At 44.9% G+C, this 20,830-nt stretch overlaps 1 protein-coding gene across 4 annotated transcripts in view; it reads left to right on the forward strand.

Moving 5' to 3' along the window:
* LOC124032283 (rho guanine nucleotide exchange factor 25-like) overlaps positions 1–20,830 on the forward strand; it is a 113,682-nt gene that overhangs the window by 45,734 nt on the left and 47,118 nt on the right. For all 4 annotated transcript variants that reach the window (XR_006838248.1, XM_046344552.1, XM_046344553.1 and 1 more), the window contains exon 2: positions 18,791–19,176. Coding sequence is in view for 3 of the 4 variants with exons in the window: in XM_046344552.1 (XP_046200508.1) it covers positions 18,791–19,176 (386 nt within the window). In the remaining variant the exon portion in view is untranslated. The remainder of the gene's footprint in view (positions 1–18,790; positions 19,177–20,830) is intronic.

Genomic DNA, 20,830 nt, shown 5'->3' on the forward strand with positions numbered 1-20,830 from the left:
AGATTACTGTACTGTTGTGATCTCTGTAGGCGATTACTGTACTGTTGTGATCTCTGTAGGCGATTACTGTACTGTTGTGATCTCTGTGGGCGATTAGTGTACTGTTCTGATCTCTGTAGGCGATTAGTGTACTGTTGTGATCTCTGTAGGCGATTACTGTACTGTTGTGATCTCTGTAGGTGATTACTGTACTGTTGTGATCTATGTCAGCGATTACTGTACTGTTGTGATCTCTGTAGGCGATTACTGTACTGTTGTGATCTCTGTAGGTGATTACTGTACTGTTGTGATCTCTGTAGGTGATTACTGTACTGTTGTGGTCTCTCTGGGTGATTACTGTACTGTTGTGATCTCTGTAGGAGATTATTGTACTGTTGTGATCTGTGTAGACGATTACTGTACTGTTGTGATCTCTGCGAAGTGATTACTGTACTGTTGTGATCTCTGTAGGTGATTACTGTACTGTTGGGATCTCTGTAGGCGATTACTGTACTGTTGTGATCTCTGCGAAGTGATTACTGTACTGTTGTGATCTCTGCGAGGTGATTACTGTACTGTTGTGATCTCTCTGGGTGATTACTGTACTGTTGTGATCTCTGTAGGAGATTATTGTACTGTTGTGATCTGTGTAGACGATTACTGTACTGTTGTGATCTCTGCGAAGTGATTACTGTACTGTTGTGATCTCTGTAGGTGATTACTGTACTGTTGGGATCTCTGTAGGCGATTACTGTACTGTTGTGATCTCTGCGAAGTGATTACTGTACTGTTGTGATCTCTGCGAGGTGATTACTGTACTGTTGTGATCTCTCTGGGTGATTACTGTACTGTTGTGATCTCTGTGAGGTGATTACTGTACTGTTATGATCTCTGTAGGTGATTACTGTACTGTTGTGATCTCTGTAGGCGATTACTGTACTGTTGTGATCTCTGTAGGTGATTACTGTACTGTTGTGATCTATGTCAGCGATTACTGTACTGTTGTGATCTCTGTAGGCGATTACTGTACTGTTGTGATCTCTGTAGGTGATTACTGTACTGTTGTGATCTCTGTAGGTGATTACTGTACTGTTGTGATCTATGTCAGCGATTACTGTACTGTTGTGATCTCTGTAGGCGATTAGTGTGCTGTTGTGATCTCTGTAGGTGATTACTGTACTGTTGTGATCTCTGTAGGTGATTACTGTACTGTTGTGATCTCTGTAGGAGATTACTGTACTGTTGTGATCTCTGTAGGCGATTACTGTACTGTTGTGATCTCTGTAGGCGATTACTGTACTGTTGTGATCTCTGTGGGCGATTAGTGTACTGTTCTGATCTCTGTAGGCGATTAGTGTACTGTTGTGATCTCTGTAGGCGATTACTGTACTGTTGTGATCTCTGTAGGTGATTACTGTACTGTTGTGATCTATGTCAGCGATTACTGTACTGTTGTGATCTCTGTAGGCGATTACTGTACTGTTGTGATCTCTGTAGGTGATTACTGTACTGTTGTGATCTCTGTAGGTGATTACTGTACTGTTGTGGTCTCTCTGGGTGATTACTGTACTGTTGTGATCTCTGTAGGAGATTATTGTACTGTTGTGATCTGTGTAGACGATTACTGTACTGTTGTGATCTCTGCGAAGTGATTACTGTACTGTTGTGATCTCTGTAGGTGATTACTGTACTGTTGGGATCTCTGTAGGCGATTACTGTACTGTTGTGATCTCTGCGAAGTGATTACTGTACTGTTGTGATCTCTGCGAGGTGATTACTGTACTGTTATGATCTCTGTAGGTGATTACTGTACTGTTGTGATCTCTGTAGGCGATTACTGTACTGTTGTGATCTCTGTAGGTGATTACTGTACTGTTGTGATCTATGTCAGCGATTACTGTACTGTTGTGATCTCTGTAGGCGATTACTGTACTGTTGTGATCTCTGTAGGTGATTACTGTACTGTTGTGATCTCTGTAGGTGATTACTGTACTGTTGTGATCTATGTCAGCGATTACTGTACTGTTGTGATCTCTGTAGGCGATTAGTGTACTGTTGTGATCTCTGTAGGTGATTACTGTACTGTTGTGATCTCTGTAGGTGATTACTGTACTGTTGTGATCTCTGTAGGAGATTACTGTACTGTTGTGATCTCTGTAGGCGATTACTGTACTGTTGTGATCTCTGTAGGCGATTACTGTACTGTTGTGATCTCTGTGAAGTGATTACTGTACTGTTGTGATCTCTGTAGGTGATTACTGTACTGTTGGGATCTCTGTAGGCGATTACTGTACTGTTGTGATCTCTGTAGGCGATTACTGTACTGTTGTGATCTCTGTGAGGTGATTACTGTACTGTTGTGATCTCTGTAGGTGATTACTGTACTGTTGGGATCTCTGTAGGCGATTAGTGTACTGTTGTGATCTCTGTAGGCGATTAGTGTACTGTTGTGATCTCTGTAGGTGATTACTGTACTGTTGTGATCTATGTAGGTGATTACTGTACTGTTGTGATCTATGTCAGCGATTACTGTACTGTTGTGATCTCTGTAGGCGATTACTGTACTGTTGTGATCTCTGTAGGTGATTACTGTACTGTTGTGATCTCTGTAGGTGATTACTGTACTGTTGTGATCTATGTCAGCGATTACTGTACTGTTGTGATCTCTGTAGGCGATTAGTGTACTGTTGTGATCTCTGTAGGTGATTACTGTACTGTTGTGATCTCTGTAGGTGATTACTGTACTGTTATGATCTCTGTAGGTGATTACTGTACTGTTGTGATCTCTGTAGGCGATTACTGTACTGTTGTGATCTCTGTAGGTGATTACTGTACTGTTGTGATCTATGTCAGCGATTACTGTACTGTTGTGATCTCTGTAGGCGATTACTGTACTGTTGTGATCTCTGTAGGTGATTACTGTACTGTTGTGATCTCTGTAGGTGATTACTGTACTGTTGTGATCTATGTCAGCGATTACTGTACTGTTGTGATCTCTGTAGGCGATTAGTGTGCTGTTGTGATCTCTGTAGGTGATTACTGTACTGTTGTGATCTCTGTAGGTGATTACTGTACTGTTGTGATCTCTGTAGGAGATTACTGTACTGTTGTGATCTCTGTAGGCGATTACTGTACTGTTGTGATCTCTGTAGGCGATTACTGTACTGTTGTGATCTCTGTGGGCGATTAGTGTACTGTTCTGATCTCTGTAGGCGATTAGTGTACTGTTGTGATCTCTGTAGGCGATTACTGTACTGTTGTGATCTCTGTAGGTGATTACTGTACTGTTGTGATCTATGTCAGCGATTACTGTACTGTTGTGATCTCTGTAGGCGATTACTGTACTGTTGTGATCTCTGTAGGTGATTACTGTACTGTTGTGATCTCTGTAGGTGATTACTGTACTGTTGTGGTCTCTCTGGGTGATTACTGTACTGTTGTGATCTCTGTAGGAGATTATTGTACTGTTGTGATCTGTGTAGACGATTACTGTACTGTTGTGATCTCTGCGAAGTGATTACTGTACTGTTGTGATCTCTGTAGGTGATTACTGTACTGTTGGGATCTCTGTAGGCGATTACTGTACTGTTGTGATCTCTGCGAAGTGATTACTGTACTGTTGTGATCTCTGCGAGGTGATTACTGTACTGTTATGATCTCTGTAGGTGATTACTGTACTGTTGTGATCTCTGTAGGCGATTACTGTACTGTTGTGATCTCTGTAGGTGATTACTGTACTGTTGTGATCTATGTCAGCGATTACTGTACTGTTGTGATCTCTGTAGGCGATTACTGTACTGTTGTGATCTCTGTAGGTGATTACTGTACTGTTGTGATCTCTGTAGGTGATTACTGTACTGTTGTGATCTATGTCAGCGATTACTGTACTGTTGTGATCTCTGTAGGCGATTAGTGTACTGTTGTGATCTCTGTAGGTGATTACTGTACTGTTGTGATCTCTGTAGGTGATTACTGTACTGTTGTGATCTCTGTAGGAGATTACTGTACTGTTGTGATCTCTGTAGGCGATTACTGTACTGTTGTGATCTCTGTAGGCGATTACTGTACTGTTGTGATCTCTGTGAAGTGATTACTGTACTGTTGTGATCTCTGTAGGTGATTACTGTACTGTTGGGATCTCTGTAGGCGATTACTGTACTGTTGTGATCTCTGTAGGCGATTACTGTACTGTTGTGATCTCTGTGAGGTGATTACTGTACTGTTGTGATCTCTGTAGGTGATTACTGTACTGTTGGGATCTCTGTAGGCGATTAGTGTACTGTTGTGATCTCTGTAGGCGATTAGTGTACTGTTGTGATCTCTGTAGGCGATTACTGTACTGTTGTGATCTCTGTAGGTGATTACTGTACTGTTGTGATCTATGTCAGCGATTACTGTACTGTTGTGATCTCTGTAGGCGATTACTGTACTGTTGTGATCTCTGTAGGTGATTCCTGTACTGTTGTGATCTCTGTAGGTGATTACTGTACTGTTGTGATCTCTGTAGGAGATTATTGTACTGTGGTGATCTATGTAGGAGATTACTGTACTGTGGTGATCTCTGTAGGTGATTACTGTACTGTTGTGATCTCTGTAGGTGATTACTGTACTGTTGTGATCTCTGTGAGGTGATTACTGTACTGTTGTGATCTCTGTGAGGTGATTACTGTACTGTTGTGATCTCTGTAGGTGATTACTGTACTGTTATGATCTCTGTAGGTGATTACTCTACTGTTGTGATCTCTGTGAGGTGATTACTGTACTGTTGTGATCTCTGTGAGGTGATTACTGTACTGTTGTGATCTCTGTAGGTGATTACTGTACTGTTGTGATCTCTGTAGGTGATTACTGTACTGTTGTGATCTCTCTGGGTGATTACTGTACTGTTGTGATCTCTGTAGGAGATTATTGTACTGTTGTGATCTGTGTAGACGATTACTGTACTGTTGTGATCTCTGCGAAGTGATTACTGTACTGTTGTGATCTCTGTAGGTGATTACTGTACTGTTGGGATCTCTGTAGGCGATTACTGTACTGTTGTGATCTCTGTAGGTGATTACTGTACTGTTGTGGTCTCTCTGGGTGATTACTGTACTGTTGTGATCTCTGTAGGAGATTATTGTACTGTTGTGATCTGTGTAGACGATTACTGTACTGTTGTGATCTCTGCGAAGTGATTACTGTACTGTTGTGATCTCTGTAGGTGATTACTGTACTGTTGGGATCTCTGTAGGCGATTACTGTACTGTTGTGATCTCTGCGAAGTGATTACTGTACTGTTGTGATCTCTGCGAGGTGATTACTGTACTGTTGTGATCTCTCTGGGTGATTACTGTACTGTTGTGATCTCTGTGAGGTGATTACTGTACTGTTATGATCTCTGTAGGTGATTACTGTACTGTTGTGATCTCTGTAGGCGATTACTGTACTGTTGTGATCTCTGTAGGTGATTACTGTACTGTTGTGATCTATGTCAGTGATTACTGTACTGTTGTGATCTCTGTAGGCGATTACTGTACTGTTGTGATCTCTGTAGGTGATTACTGTACTGTTGTGATCTCTGTAGGTGATTACTGTACTGTTGTGATCTATGTCAGCGATTACTGTACTGTTGTGATCTCTGTAGGCGATTACTGTACTGTTGTGATCTCTGTAGGTGATTACTGTACTGTTGTGATCTCTGTAGGTGATTACTGTACTGTTGTGATCTCTGTAGGAGATTACTGTACTGTTGTGATCTCTGTAGGCGATTACTGTACTGTTGTGATCTCTGTAGGCGATTACTGTACTGTTGTGATCTCTGTGAAGTGATTACTGTACTGTTGTGATCTCTGTAGGTGATTACTGTACTGTTGGGATCTCTGTAGGCGATTACTGTACTGTTGTGATCTCTGCTAAGTGATTACTGTACTGTTGTGATCTCTCTAGGTGATTACTGTACTGTTGTGATCTCTCTAGGTGATTACTGTACTGCTGTGATCTATGTAGGTGATTACTGTACTGTTGTGATCTCTGTAGGCGATTACTGTACTGTTGTGATCTCTGTCGGCGATTACTGTACTGTTGTGATCTCTGTAGGCGATTACTGTACTGTTGTGATCTCTGCGAAGTGATTACTGTACTGTTGTGATCTCTCTGGGTGATTACTGTACTGTTTTGATCTCTGTAGGTGATTACTGTACTGTTGTGATCTCTGTAGGTGATTACTGTACTGTTGTGATCTATGTTGGCGATTACTGTACTGTTGTGATCTCTGTAGGTGATGACAGTGACTGACTGACATGCTTGAGAGCTTGTCATCTGGGTGGCATGGTAACAGGCACTGACAGCCAGTCATGTGCGATCCCAGAGTAGCAGTCTTCCACCAACGGCCTGGCCTGCTACCCTGAAAATAAAATGTATGTGTTTATGACAGAGTGTGTGTGACTGAAAATGTGTGAGTGTGCGTGCCCATGACAACGTATGCACACGCCTATGTATGTGTGTTGGTACCAGTGAATCCTAAATAGCCAGTGGTCCTGTGAGACTGCAGAGAGTTCTGGATGTCAGTGGTCCTGTGAGACTGCAGAGAGTTCTGGATGTCAGTGGTCCTGTGAGACTGCAGAGAGTTCTGGATGTCAGTGGTCCTGTGAGACTGCAGAGAGTTCTGGATGTCAGTGGTCCTGTGAGACTGCAGAGAGTTCTGGATGTCAGTGGTCCTGTGAGACTGCAGAGAGTTCTGGATGTCAGTGGTCCTGTGAGACTGCAGAGTGTTCTGGATGTCAGTGGTCCTGTGAGACTGCAGAGTGTTCTGGATGTCAGTGGTCCTGTGAGACTGCAGAGTGTTCTGGATGTCAGTGGTCCTGTGAGACTGCAGAGAGTTCTGGATGTCAGTGGTCCTGTGAGACTGCAGAGTGTTCTGGATGTCAGTGGTCCTGTGAGACTGCAGAGAGTTCTGGATGTCAGTGGTCCTGTGAGACTGCAGAGTGTTCTGGATGTCAGTGGTCCTGTGAGACTGCAGAGAGTTCTGGATGTCAGTGGTCCTGTGAGACTGCAGAGAGTTCTGGATGTCAGTGGTCCTGTGAGACTGCAGAGTGTTCTGGATGTCAGTGGTCCTGTGAGACTGCAGAGAGTTCTGGATGTCAGTGGTCCTGTGAGACTGCAGAGAGTTCTGGATGTCAGTGGTCCTGTGAGACTGCAGAGTGTTCTGGATGTCAGTGGTCCTGTGAGACTGCAGAGAGTTCTGGATGTCAGTGGTCCTGTGAGACTGCAGAGAGTTCTGGATGTCAGTGGTCCTGTGAGACTGCAGAGAGTTCTGGATGTCAGTGGTCCTGTGAGACTGCAGAGAGTTCTGGATGTCAGTGGTCCTGTGAGACTGCAGAGAGTTCTGGATGTCAGTGGTCCTGTGAGACTGCAGAGTGTTCTGGATGTCAGTGGTCCTGTGAGACTGCAGAGAGTTCTGGATGTCAGTGGTCCTGTGAGACTGCAGAGAGTTCTGGATGTCAGTGGTCCTGTGAGACTGCAGAGAGTTCTGGATGTCAGTGGTCCTGTGAGACTGCAGAGAGTTCTGGATGTCAGTGTTCCTGTGAACAAGTGTGCCCCATTCCAGTCAGCAGCCAAGGCTCTTGACCTGATCAGTTTCTATGGCTCACCTACCAGCTGATCAATTATCTTCAGGAGAGGACACACACACACACACACACACACACACACACACACACACACACACACACACACACACACACACACACACACACACACACACACACACACACACACACACACACACACACACACACACACACACACACACACACACACACACAGTTCTGTAGAGGTCTGCCCTTATTTTTGTGTATTTCGGTGTGTATGTATTAGGATCCCCATTAGCTGTTGCATGGCAGCAGCTTCTCTTCCTGGGGTTCGAAACGGGATTTAAAAAAATGACATTACAACAAACCGTAAGAACAGCCTACACCAAGACATTATTATTATTACTTTTTTAAACATTTATAATAAAAATTGTACAATACAACAATATTACTGTGTGTGTGTGTGTGTCTGTATATGTGTGTGTGTGTGTGTGTGTGTGTGTGTGTGTGTGTGTGTGTGTGTGTGTGTGTGTGTGTGTGTGTGTGTGTGTGTGTGTGTGTGTGTGTGTGTGTGTGTGTGTGTGTGTGTGTGTGTGTGTGTGTGTGTGTGTGTGTGTGTGTGTGTGTGTGTCCGGTCCAAGGATAGCCGTTTGCTGTATGTCAGTCACAGTATCCAGTATAATGATTTGGATTCTAATTTGCACCGTGACACAACCTTCAGTAACCAACTTCTGAATACAGATACTGAACTTTACAAAACTGAGCAGTTGGCTACAATACATGGATGGTCAGTGGTTAGATATAGTCTATTATGGCTGTCGTTCAGAAGTATAACCCAGACGTGCTGTTCACTGTGTAATGTTTGGGGTAGAATCTCCTTCCAACAGACACAAAGACCAACACTCCGACCCATTAGAAAGGAAGAACAGAGAGATCAATAGACAGAGATAGACAGTTAGCTCCATGAATCAGACAGTCAGCTCCATCACAGACAGACAGACAGCTCCATCAGTTAGTCAGACAGACAGCTAGACACAGACAGTAGGAACAGTGTGTGGGTGTCTTGTTGAAAGCCCAGCAACATGAACTGAACACCACAGCATGCTTGATCTCTCTCTGTGTGTGTGTCTGATCTCAGCCTTCATGTGCCAATGCCTTTTACTGTAAACAATGGTGAACCTGCATTAACTAAATGAACCCGCTCAGTGTGCAATCTGTTCCTAGAAAGAGACCAATAGAGATTGGAGAAAATGTGTGTGTGTGTGTGTGTGTGTGTGTGTGTGTGTGTGTGTGTGTGTGTGTGTGTGTGTGTGTGTGTGTGTGTGTGTGTGTGTGTGTGTGTGTGTGTGTGTGCGCTTGCATGCTTAAAGTACAATTCCACCCTTTATAACCAGTTATGTTGTTAGTATACTTGCACTACTGTAAGATATGATACACATTTTGTTTTTGTCATTTTTGAAGCTTCTGCATTGCCCTCGTCTACGGTATACTACAATTCCTAGAGTGCATTTCACCTCACAGGATGCAATGCTCCGCCCAGTCTGCAGACGAAGTTTATGTCATAAATTATGAGTGCATTTCAGATTACTTTTGGGTTGTAATTATACTGAACATAAATGTAAACGCAACAATTTCAACGATTTTACTGAGTTACAGTTCATATAAGGAAATCCGTAAATTGAAATAATCTATGGATTTCACATGACTAGGCAAGGGTGCAGCCATGGGTCGGCCTGGGAGGGCATAGGCACACCCAATCAAAATGAGTTAAACACACTGTTCCCCTGTAGGCTGTCATTGTAAATAGTAATTTGTTCTTAACTGACTTACCTAATTAAATAAAGGTTACATAAAAATAACAAAATTAAAGCCAGATGTGGAGGTCCTGGGCTGCCGTGGTTACACGTGGTCTGCAGTTGTGAGGCTGGTTGGACGTCTGCCAAATTCTTTAAAATGACGTTGGAGGTGGTTTATGGTAGAGAATATTCAATTATCTGACAACAGGTCTGGTTCACATTCCTGCAGTCAGCATGCTTGTTGTGTGACACAACTGCACATTTTAGAGTGGCCTTTTATTGTCCCCAGCGCAAGGTGCTCCTCTGGAATGATCATGCTGTTTAATCAGCTTCTTGATATGCCACACCTGTCAGGTGGTTGGGATTATCTTGGCAAATGAGAAATGCTCACTACAGGGACGTAAGCACATTTGTACACAACATTAGAGAGAAATAAGCTTGTAGGAACATTTTATTTCAGCTCATGAAACCTAAGACCAACACTTTACATGTTGCATTTGTATTTTTGTTCAGCATATATATTAGAATGCTTGCATGAATATCACAATGACTATATGTTCATGTCATTGTCACCAATCAACTGGATTACTCAACAAAAAAATTGATATAGATACCAAAAGTTACTGTCTTAAACAGTCCAATCAGCATGTAGGTCTGTTACAACATTTAGAATGACATTTGCAGGCTGTTACACACTCCTCTGTGAAGGGGGAACGCAACACCCTGCTACCACTCAACTCCCCGTGAAGTGAAAGAGGTATGGGACTGTAGGTGTGAGTAAGGATGACAAAGGCAGACAGTGGTACTGTTTACAAGGAATTTATCACTTCACACGGTAATATGGGGAAAAGGGGCTGGACGGAACCAAAGCAAAGGAAGTAAATGTCAAAGCCTCCTCTCCTACCTTACCTGACTGCCCACTACTTACCTAACCTACCCTCTCCTACCTTACCTGACTGCCCACTACTTACCTAACCTACCCTCTCCTACCTTACCTGCCTACCCACTACTTACCTAACCTCTCCTACCTTACCTGCCTTCCCACTATTTACCTAACCTCTCCTACCTTATCTGCCTTCCCACTACTTACCTAACCTCTCCTACCTTACCTGACTGCCCACTACTTACCTAACCTACCCTCTCCTACCTTACCTGACTGCCCACTACTTACCTAACCTACCCTCTCCTACCTTACCTGCCTACCCACTACTTACCTAACCTACCCTCTCCTACCTTACCTGCCTACCCACTACTTACCTAACCTACCCTCTCCTACCTTACCTGCCTACCCACTACTTACCTAACCTCTCCTACCTTACCTGCCTTCCCACTATTTACCTAACCTCTCCTACCTTATCTGCCTTCCCACTACTTACCTAACCTCTCCTACCTTACCTGCCTACCCACTACTTACCTAACCTACCCTCTCCTACCATACCATCCTACACACTACTTACCTAACCTCTCCTACCTTACCTGCCTACCCACCTACCCTCTCCTACCTTACCTGCCTACCCACTACTTACCTAACCTACCATCTCCTACCTTACCTGCCTAACCACTACTTATCTAACCTACCCTCTCCTAACTTACCAGCCTACCCACTACCTATCTAACCTCTCCTACCTTACCTGCCTACACACTACTTACCTAACCTACCCTCTCCTACCATACCATCCTACACACTACTTACCTAACCTCTCCTACCTTACCTGCCTACCCACCTACCCTCTCCTACCTTACCTGCCTACCCACTACTTACCTAACCTACCCTCTCCTACCTTACCAGCCTACCCACTACTTACCTAACCTAACCTCTCATACCTTACCTGCCTACTCACTACCTATCTAACCTCTCCTACCTTACCTGCCTACACACTACTTACCTAACCTCTCCTACCTTACCTGCCTACACACTACTTACCTAACCTCTCCTACCTTACCTGCCTACCCACTACTTACCTAACCTCTCCTACCTTACCTGCCTACCCACTACTTACCTAACCTCTCCTACCTTACCTGCCTGCCCACTACTTACCTAATTTAGCACCACCTGGTGCCCTAACCGAAATACAGGGGGTGTTCTGCCCAGGTCTTACCTAGTGTGCCTTAACAGTGAATATATTGTGGGTATATGTATGCCCGCGGATCTCTTGCCTAAGCACTCCCTCGGTGCATTCCCCTTCCCCCCTGGGAACAAATGAAACAGAATGTCACGGCCCCTCCTCTGCAGTGCAGGGGCGGTTCCTCCTGCAGGCAGAGGAGGGTCGTTAGTGATTGGAGTCACCTGTTCCTTTGTAGTTTTGCATTGTTTTCACTCAGTCATTCACACACACAGATTCACGCATGCCTGCACTTTACATACACCTCACATTATGATACTTTCACACCTCATTCCTTTTCTTTGTTTAAAGTTCAGTTTTGGTTTACAATAAAGAACCTTTTTGATTGGCCTATACTTGTTGTTCGTGTCCCCTCACTTTTGCCACAGGCTATGAGCCGGCCTGTGACAAGAATAACAAACTATTTCAATAATCAAAACACTGCATCCTATTGACACAAATACATAACCAATCAGCTCCCTCAGCAACAACTAACACAATACATACCAAATTTCTTTCTGAGAAACAACCAACATATGCTATAACCCTCAGCCATCAGCCTCCTCTCTCAGCCATCAGCCTCCCCTCTCAGCCATCAGCCTCCTCTCTCAGCCATCAGCCTCCTCTCTCAACCATCAGCCTCCTCTCTCAGCCATCAGCCTCCTCTCTCAGCCATCAGCCTCCTCTCTCAGCCATCAGCCTCCTCTCTCAGCCATTAGCCTGCTCTCTCAGCCATTAGCCTCCTCTCTCAGCCATTAGCCTCCTCTCTCAGCCATTAGCCTCCTCTCTCAGCCATCAGCCTCAGCAGTGTTTTTTTTTCTTTCTGAGCAACAGAACAATGGTTTTTATATTGCTTCAGAAGGCATTGGTAATTGGAGACAGCTGCGTCCTGACGAGGGGGCGGGGTCAGCTCTCCAATTTGTCATGGAATTGACCAATCAGCTGCTTGGGGGGATTTCAGGAAGCCATCCTGAAATACACACCTAACAAACTACAACACAGAAACTGGGGAACGTAACACAGGCAAATCACTACAGAATCGAGGTCTCTCATGATTGAAGCCTGTATCTTTGGCGCTAATGTTAGCAATGCTATCTAGCTAAGTAGCTAACCCTGCTGCATCTGGAGAAGAAAAAAAATTGACAATCAAAGCTAACAAACCTGAGCAACTGTACAAGCAACCATCCAACAACACTTTACGCCTATTGGAACTAATAAAAAGTCTAATATTTACAAGTCACTTTAAAAATATATTTGGAAAGGGCACAACGGCAGCCAGAGCTGCAACTTCATTGGTGATTGTGGGAGGGGTTTTGCTGAATGGATTCATGGTTTGAGCCTTGAACAACAGAAAAATATTGGAGTTAGCCGACTATACAGTGGAAGTCGGAAGTTTACAAACACTTAGACGGGAGTCATTAAAATTCATTTTTCACCACTCCACAAATGTCTTGTTAACAAACTATAGTTTTGGCAAATTGGTTAGGACATCTACTTTGTGCATGACACAAGTCATTCTTCCAACAATTGTTTACAGACAGATTATTTCACTTTATCACAATTCCAGTGAGTCAGAAGTTTACATACACTAAGTTGACTGTGCCTTTAAACAGCTTGGAAAATTCCAGAAAATGATGTTATGGCTTTAGAAGCTTCTGATAGGCCAATTGACATCATTTGAGTCAATTGGAGGTCTGGTCGTTCAAATCGTTGAGTCGTTGAGACTTGGAAGCAATTTCCAAATGCCTGAAGGTACGACGTTCATCTGTACAAACAAAGTACGCAAGTATATACACCATGGGACCACGCAGCCGTCATACCGCTCAGGAAGGAGACGCATTTTATGTCCTAGAGATGAACTTATTTTGGTGCGAAAAGTGCAAATCAATCCCACAACAACAGCAAAGGACCTTGTGACAATTCTGGAGGAAACAGGTACAAAAGTATCTATATCCACAGTAAAACGAGTCCTATTTCGACATAACCTGAAAGGCCGCTCAGCAAGGAAGAAGAAGCCACTGCTCCAAAACCGCCAAAAATGGCCAGACTACGGTTTGCAACTGCACATGGGAACAAATATTGTACTTTTTGGAGAATTGTCCTCTGGTCTGATGAAACAAAAATATAACTTTTTGACCATAATGACCATCGTTATGTTTGGAGGAAAAAGGGGGTGGCTTGCAAGCTGAAGAACACCATCCCAACCCTGAAGCATGGTGGTGGCAGCATCATGTTGTGGGGGTGCTTTTCTGCAGGAGGGACTGGTGCACTTCACAAAATAGATGTAATTTAAATTCTGCAGATATATTGAAGCAACGTCTCAAGACATGTCAGGAAATCGCAAATGGGTCTTCCAAATGGACAATGGAGCCAAGCGTACTTCCAAAGTTGTGGAAAAATGGCTTAAGGACAATAAAGTCAAGGTATTGGAGTGGTCATCACAAAGCCCTGACCTCAGTCCTATAGAAGATTTGTGGTCAGAACTGACAAAGCGTGTGTGAGCAAGGAGCAAACCTGATTCAGTTACACCAGATCTGTCAGGAGGATTGGGCCAAAATTCACCCAATTTATTGTGGGAAGTTTATGGAAGGCTACCCGAAACATTTGACCCAAGTTAAACAATTTGAAGGCAATGCTACCAAATACTAATTGAGTGTATGTAAACTTCTGACCCACTGGGAATGTGATGAAAGAAATGAAAGCTGAAATAAATAATTCTCTCTACTATTATTCTGACATTTCACATTCTTAAAATAAAGTGGTGATCCTAACTGACCTAAGACAGGGAATATTTACTCTGATTAAATGTCAGAAATTGTGAAAAACTGAGTTTAAATGTATTTGGTAAAGATGTATGTAAACTTCTGACTTCAACTGTAAATATTATTCTATAAGTTATTGAGCATCTATTTAAAATATTTACAGATGTTATTAGACAAAATATATCGGGCTCCCGATTGGTGCAGCGCTCTAAGGCACTGCATCTCAGTACTTGAGGCGTCACTACAGATCCTGGTTGGATTCCAGACTGTATAACAACCGGCCGTGATTGGGAGTCCCGTAGGGCAGTGCACATTTGGCCCAGCATCGTTCGGGTTTGGCTGGGGTAGGCCGTCGTTATAAATAAGGTAAATAAGAATTTGTTCTTAAATGACTTGCCTAGTTAAATAACTGTTAAGTAAATAAAACATCAGGGAGTTTCAATACGATCAGAAGCAGTGGGCTACAGTGAGGTAGATGGATGCAGTGAGGTAGATGGATGCAGTGAGGTAGATGGATGCAGTGAGGTAGATGGATGCAGTGTGGTAGATGGATGCAGTGAGGTAGATGGATGCAGTGTGGTAGATGGATGCGGTGAGGTAGATGGATGCAGTGAGGTAGATGGATGCAGTGAGGTAGATGGATGCAGTGAGGTAGATGGATGCAGTGTGGTAGATGGATGCAGTGAGGTAGATGGATGCAGTGAGGTAGATGGATGCGGTGTGGTAGATGGATGCAGTGAGGTAGATGGATGCAGTGTGGTAGATGGATGCGGTGAGGTAGATGGATGCAGTGTGGTAGATGGATGCAGTGAGGTAGATGGATGCAGTGAGGTAGATGGATGCAGTGAGGTAGATGGATGCAGTGAGGTAGATGGATGCGGTGTGGTAGATGGATGCAGTGAGGTAGATGGATGCGGTGTGGTAGATGGATGCAGTGAGGTAGATGGATGCAGTGAGGTAGATGGATGCAGTGAGGTAGATGGATGCGGTGTGGTAGATGGATGCAGTGAGGTAGATGGATGCAGTGAGGTAGATGGATGCAGTGTGGTAGATGGATGCAGTGTGGTAGATGGATGCAGTGAGGTAGATGGATGCAGTGAGGTAGATGGATGCAGTGAGGTAGATGGATGCAGTGTGAGGAGTTGCAGCAGGGGACATGTTTTTCCATTTCCAAAGTGTAACACACTGCTATCAGCTGCCTTTACTATCCAGCACCATGGGTATGTGTGTAATGAAAGATGGACAGAGAGAGAGCAGCTGGTTGTCATAGTGACATAGGCGGCAGATGATGATGACGCTGCAGACCCGTAGTACTAAACCCTCTGGTAATTACACCATCGCAAATCACACATACACACACTACAGACCCTGCTACTACCAAAGCTCGGGTCATTAGAGCATCACACAGCTGAGAGCAGACTTATCAGACTCAATCATTGTCATTGTCCATTGGAGATTGTACCCCCTCTGTTCCTCTCTTCCTCTCTCCTCCATTTATCCCCCATCCCTGCCAGCCTCAGACCTCCATTTATCCCCCATCCCTGCCAGCCTCATACCTCCATTTATCCCCCATCCCTACCAGCCTCAACTTCCATTTATCACCCATCCCTACCAGCCTCAGACCTCCATTTATCCCCCATCCCTACCAGCCTCAGACCTCCATTTATCCCCCATCCCTACCAGCCTCAACCTCCATTTATCCCCCATCCCTGCCAGCCTCAGATCCCCTTACACTTTACACACTTTCACGTGTGTCTGTGTATGTGTATGTGTCGTGAAACAACCCACCAGAAGCTCACACACACGCCGTCTATAAAACAGGCTATTCTTTGGCTAGACATGTTAAAGAGAGACAGAGGACCAAATCTGTTCTCCTCAGTCAAACTGTGAGGAAGACAAGAGAGAGTGTTAGATGGAAGAGACAGACTGTAGACAAACAGCCACACAGCAGTGGACCATTGAATGTGTTGAAGTATGTCTTGTCTACTGGATTCAGTATATATTTAGTTTTCAATGGATATGGTAACTGTCAGCAAGGCAGTAGCTCTATAGGGAGGAAGAGAAGGAGGGGGAAGAGGAGGAGGAGGGGGAAGAGGATGAGAAGGGGGAAGAGGAGGAGAAGGGGAGGATGAGGAGGGGGAAGAGGAGGATGGGGGAGGATGAGGAGGGGGAAGAGGAGGGGATAGTCGCATAAGGTACATTATTCTTCCATGATTTTCTAATACAGAAATTGAACCTAGAGATTGTGATTTATAAACAATGTTCTTTTCATTCATTTTGATCTCTATGTGGTTGAACACTTTTTAAGACAGAGAAAAGAGAACATGTTTCACATGGCTTGTTCTACTGAGACTGACACAGTTGTTTGTGTTTTGACAGATATTTTATTGAGCCTAAATGAAGATTGACAAAACATTATCACTTCACACACATACTTAGAAGGATTGTGAATTTAGAGCCGACTAGCTTTGAAACACTTACATATTGGAAACACTTACATATTGGAAACACTTACATATTGGAAACACTTACATATTGGGAAACATTTACATATTGGAAACACTTACAAATTGGAAACACTTACAAATTGGAAACACTTACATATTGGAAACACTTACAAATTGGAAACACTTACAAATTGGAAACACTTACATATTGGAAACACTTACATATTGGAAACACTTACATATTGGAAACACTTCCATATTGGAAACACTTCCCTATTGGAAACACTTCCCTATTGGAAACACTTCCCTATTGGAAACACTTCCATATTGGAAACACTTAAATATTGGGCCACTGACTCGTGTCAGCATAAGCTTTATAAAGAACTAATGAATGCTAACACACACACTCTCTCTCTCGTCATTCACTGATAACACTGTACAAGAGATAACCTGTTGGCAGAAGTGAGTGCATTGAAACTACTTTCAAATCGTTGTGCAACAGAAAGCAAAACAAGTGTGTTACTGATTAGGGAGGGGATAGAGTGGAGAGTTACTGATGAGGGAGGGGAGAGAGTGGAGAGTTACTGTTGAGGGAGGGGGGAGAGAGTGGAGAGTTACAGTTTAGAGTGGGGAGAGTTTCTGTTGAGGGAGGAGTAGAGTTACTGATGAGGGAGCGAGAGTTACTGATGAGAGAGGGGGAGAGAGTGGAGAGTTACTGTTGAGGGAGGAGAGAGTTTCTGATGAGGGAGGGGGAGAGGGGAGAGTTACTGATGAGGGAGGGGGAGAGGGGAGAGTTTCTGTTGAGGGAGGAGTAGAGTTACTGATGAGGGAGGGAGAGTTACTGATGAGGGATGGGGAGAGAGTGGAGAGTTACTGTTTAGAGAGGGGAGAGTTTCTGTTGAGGGAGGGGGAGAGTTACTGATGAGGGAGGGGAGAGTTACTGATGAGGGAGGGGAGAGTTACTGATGAGGGAGGGGAGAGAGTGGAGAGTTACTGTTTAGAGAGGGGAGAGTTTCTGTTGAGGGAGGGGAGAGTTACTGATGAGGGAGAGTTACTGATGAGGGAGAGTTACTGATGAGGGAGAGTTACTGATGAGGGAGGGGAGAGTTACTGATGAGGGAGAGTTACTGATGAGGGAGAGTTACTGATGAGGGAGGGGGAGAGTTACTGATGAGGCAGGGGGAGAGTTACTAATGAGGCAGGGGAGAGTTACTAATGAGGGAGGGGGAGAGTTACTGATGAGGGAGGGGGAGAGTTACTGATGAGGGAGGGGGAGAGTTACTGATGGGGGAGAGTTACTGATGAGGGAGGGGAGTGGGGAGAGTTACTGATGAGGGAGGGGGAGTGGGGAGAGTTACTGTTGAGGGAGGGGGAGGGGGAGAGTTACTGTTGAGGGAGGGGGAGGGGGGAGAGTTACTGTTGCTTTCTCCTCATATTTCCTCTAGTCCAGCTCTATGGTCATCCAGCTCTATGGTCATCCAGCTCTATGGTCATCCAGCTCTATGGTCATCCAGCTCTATGGTCATCCAGCTCTATGGTCATCCAGCTCTATGGTCATCCAGCTCTGTGGTCATCCAGCTCTATGGTCATCCAGCTCTATGGTCATCCAGCTCTGTGTTCAACCAGCTCTATGGTCATCCAGCTCTGTGTTCAACCAGCTCTATGGTCACTCAGCTCTATGATCACTCAGCTCTATGGTCATCCAGCTCTGTGTTCAACCAGTTCTATGATCACTCAGCTCTATGATCACTCAGCTCTGTGTTCAACCAGCTCTATGGTCATCCAGCTCTATGGTCATCCAGCTTTGTGTTCACCTAGCTCTATGGTCATCCAGCTCTATGGTCATCCAGCTCTATGGTCATCCAGCTCTGTGTTCATCCAGCTCTATGGTCATCCAGCTCTATGGTCATTGTTTAGCTAGCGTATTTATCCCGCTCTAGTTCTGCACCAAAAATATGTGTCTGCTGCTGTGTGTCTGCTGCTGCCCTTTGCCTTAGTTAAACTTCCATTCGTCTATCTGGAGAAATGAGAAATCCCAGTCGTTGACTTAGAGAGTTTATCATACCTGTTATGTGACCTTTGCCCCCTCCCTCCATCTCCCGTTTTCCCTCTCCCTCCTCTCCCTCCCTCCAGACTCATACTCGGCTGCAGGCAGCGAGGGTAGCATCTCCACCTCCGTGGCGTCCCTGCCTCCGACCCTGACGGTTTCCTGTAGCTCCGCCCCCAGCTCCCCAGGCTCGCGACGTTCCGTAAGCACCTTGAAGAAGTGGCTGACCAATCCAGTCCGCAAGCTCAGCGCTGGGGCCGTCAACATCTCAGCCAGCTCCAAGGGGGAGCGGCAGGTCAGGAAGTTGGATGGGGGAAGCAAATCCCCTCCTCCTATTCCCCCTTCTAGGCACAGTCATGACCTGGGCCTGGGCCTGGGCCTGGGCCTGGGCCTGGGAGGGCTGGGGCTTGGGAGACCCCTAGGATCAGAGGACCACCTCACCACTATACTACCCATCACACACAAAGAGATGGTGAGTGGAGAGGCATTGCTAAGCACCAGTTTTACCTTTGTAAAGGTAGAGAACACTAGGGATACAAACACCTACATTACATACCAGTATGTACAGTACCAGTCAACAGTTTGGACACACCTACTCGTTAAAGGGTTTTTCTTTAGAATAATAGTGAAGACATCAAAACTATGAAATAACACATATGGAGTAACCAAAAAAACACAGAGTGAAGGAAAAGCAGCCAACAAGTGCTCAGCTAATGTGGGAACTCCTTCAAGACTGTTGGAAAAGCATTCCCGGTGAAGCTGGTTAAGAGAATGTCAAGAGTGTGCAAAGCTGTCATCAAGGCAAAGGGTGACTACTTTGAAGAATCTCAAATATCAAATATATTTAGACTTTTTTGGTTACTACATGATTCCATATGTGTTATTTCATCGTTTTCATTTCTTCACTATTAGTCTACAATGTAGAAAATAGTACAAATAAAGAAAAACCCTTGAATGAGTAGGTGTGTCCAATCTACTGACTGGTACTGTACATACAGGTTACATACAGTGAGGACTAGCTACTCTACATTGGGACTATTGGGACTATGGGTACTGACAGATTTGAAATGGACCTCTTAAGTCAACTCCTCAGTATAATGTGTAGAAATCCCATAATATCTGTATCACAAGATAGGCCTATCAACAATAGGCTGATTGTCAAAGTGGTTGACAAAGTAATCTGCAGAGAGGGAGAGGTGGAGGAATAAGGAGGGAGGATAAGGTAGAAAATAGTTTCCTAGGGTTAGAGGAAGAAGCTTGAAATTGAATGATAGAAAGTGGCTTTAGCAGCAGATAAAGAGGAAGAGAAGGTAGAGAGGAGGGGGTGAAAGGATGATAGGTCCTCTGGAAGATTTGTTTTCCTCCATTTCCGCTCAGCTGCCACAGCCCTGTTCTGTAAGATTGTAATGAGACTCAGCCACGGAGCAGGAGGGGAGGGCCGAGCAGACCGGGAGGACAGGGGACAGTACGAGTCATAGGATGCAGAAAGGGAGGAGAGTAGGGTCGAAGAGGCAGAATCAGGAGACAGGAGGGGAGGGCCGAGCAGGCCGGGAGGACAGGGGACAGTACGAGTCATAGGATGCAGAAAGGGAGGAGAGTAGGGTCGAAGAGGCAGAATCAGGAGACAGGAGGGGAGGGCCGAGCAGGCCGGGAGGACAGGGGACAGTACGAGTCATAGGATGCAGAAAGGGAGGAGAGTAGGGTCGAAGAGGCAGAATCAGGAGACAGGAGGGGAGGGCCGAGCAGGCCGGGAGGAAAGGGGACAGTACGAGTCATAGGATGCAGAAAGGGAGGAGAGTAGGGTCGAAGAGGCAGAATCAGGAGACAGGAGGGGAGGGCCGAGCAGGCCGGGAGGACAGGGGACAGTACGAGTCATAGGATGCAGAAAGGGAGGAGAGTAGGGTCGAAGAGGCAGAATCAGGAGACAGGAGGGGAGGGCCGAGCAGGCCGGGGGACAGGGGGGGGGTAGTGAGATTAGTAGGAGAACAGTCTCTAGTAAAGATGAGGTCAACTGTATTGTCTGACTTGTGATTTGGAGGGGATAGGGAAAGAGTTATGTTAAAGGAGGCAGGGAGGGGAAAAAGGAGTTGGAAAGAAATGAATCGAAGGCAGATGCCTCGAGGTGG

The sequence above is a fragment of the Oncorhynchus gorbuscha genome, linkage group LG03 (assembly GCF_021184085.1).
Source record: "Oncorhynchus gorbuscha isolate QuinsamMale2020 ecotype Even-year linkage group LG03, OgorEven_v1.0, whole genome shotgun sequence".
Taxonomy (NCBI): Eukaryota; Metazoa; Chordata; class Actinopteri; order Salmoniformes; family Salmonidae; genus Oncorhynchus; species Oncorhynchus gorbuscha.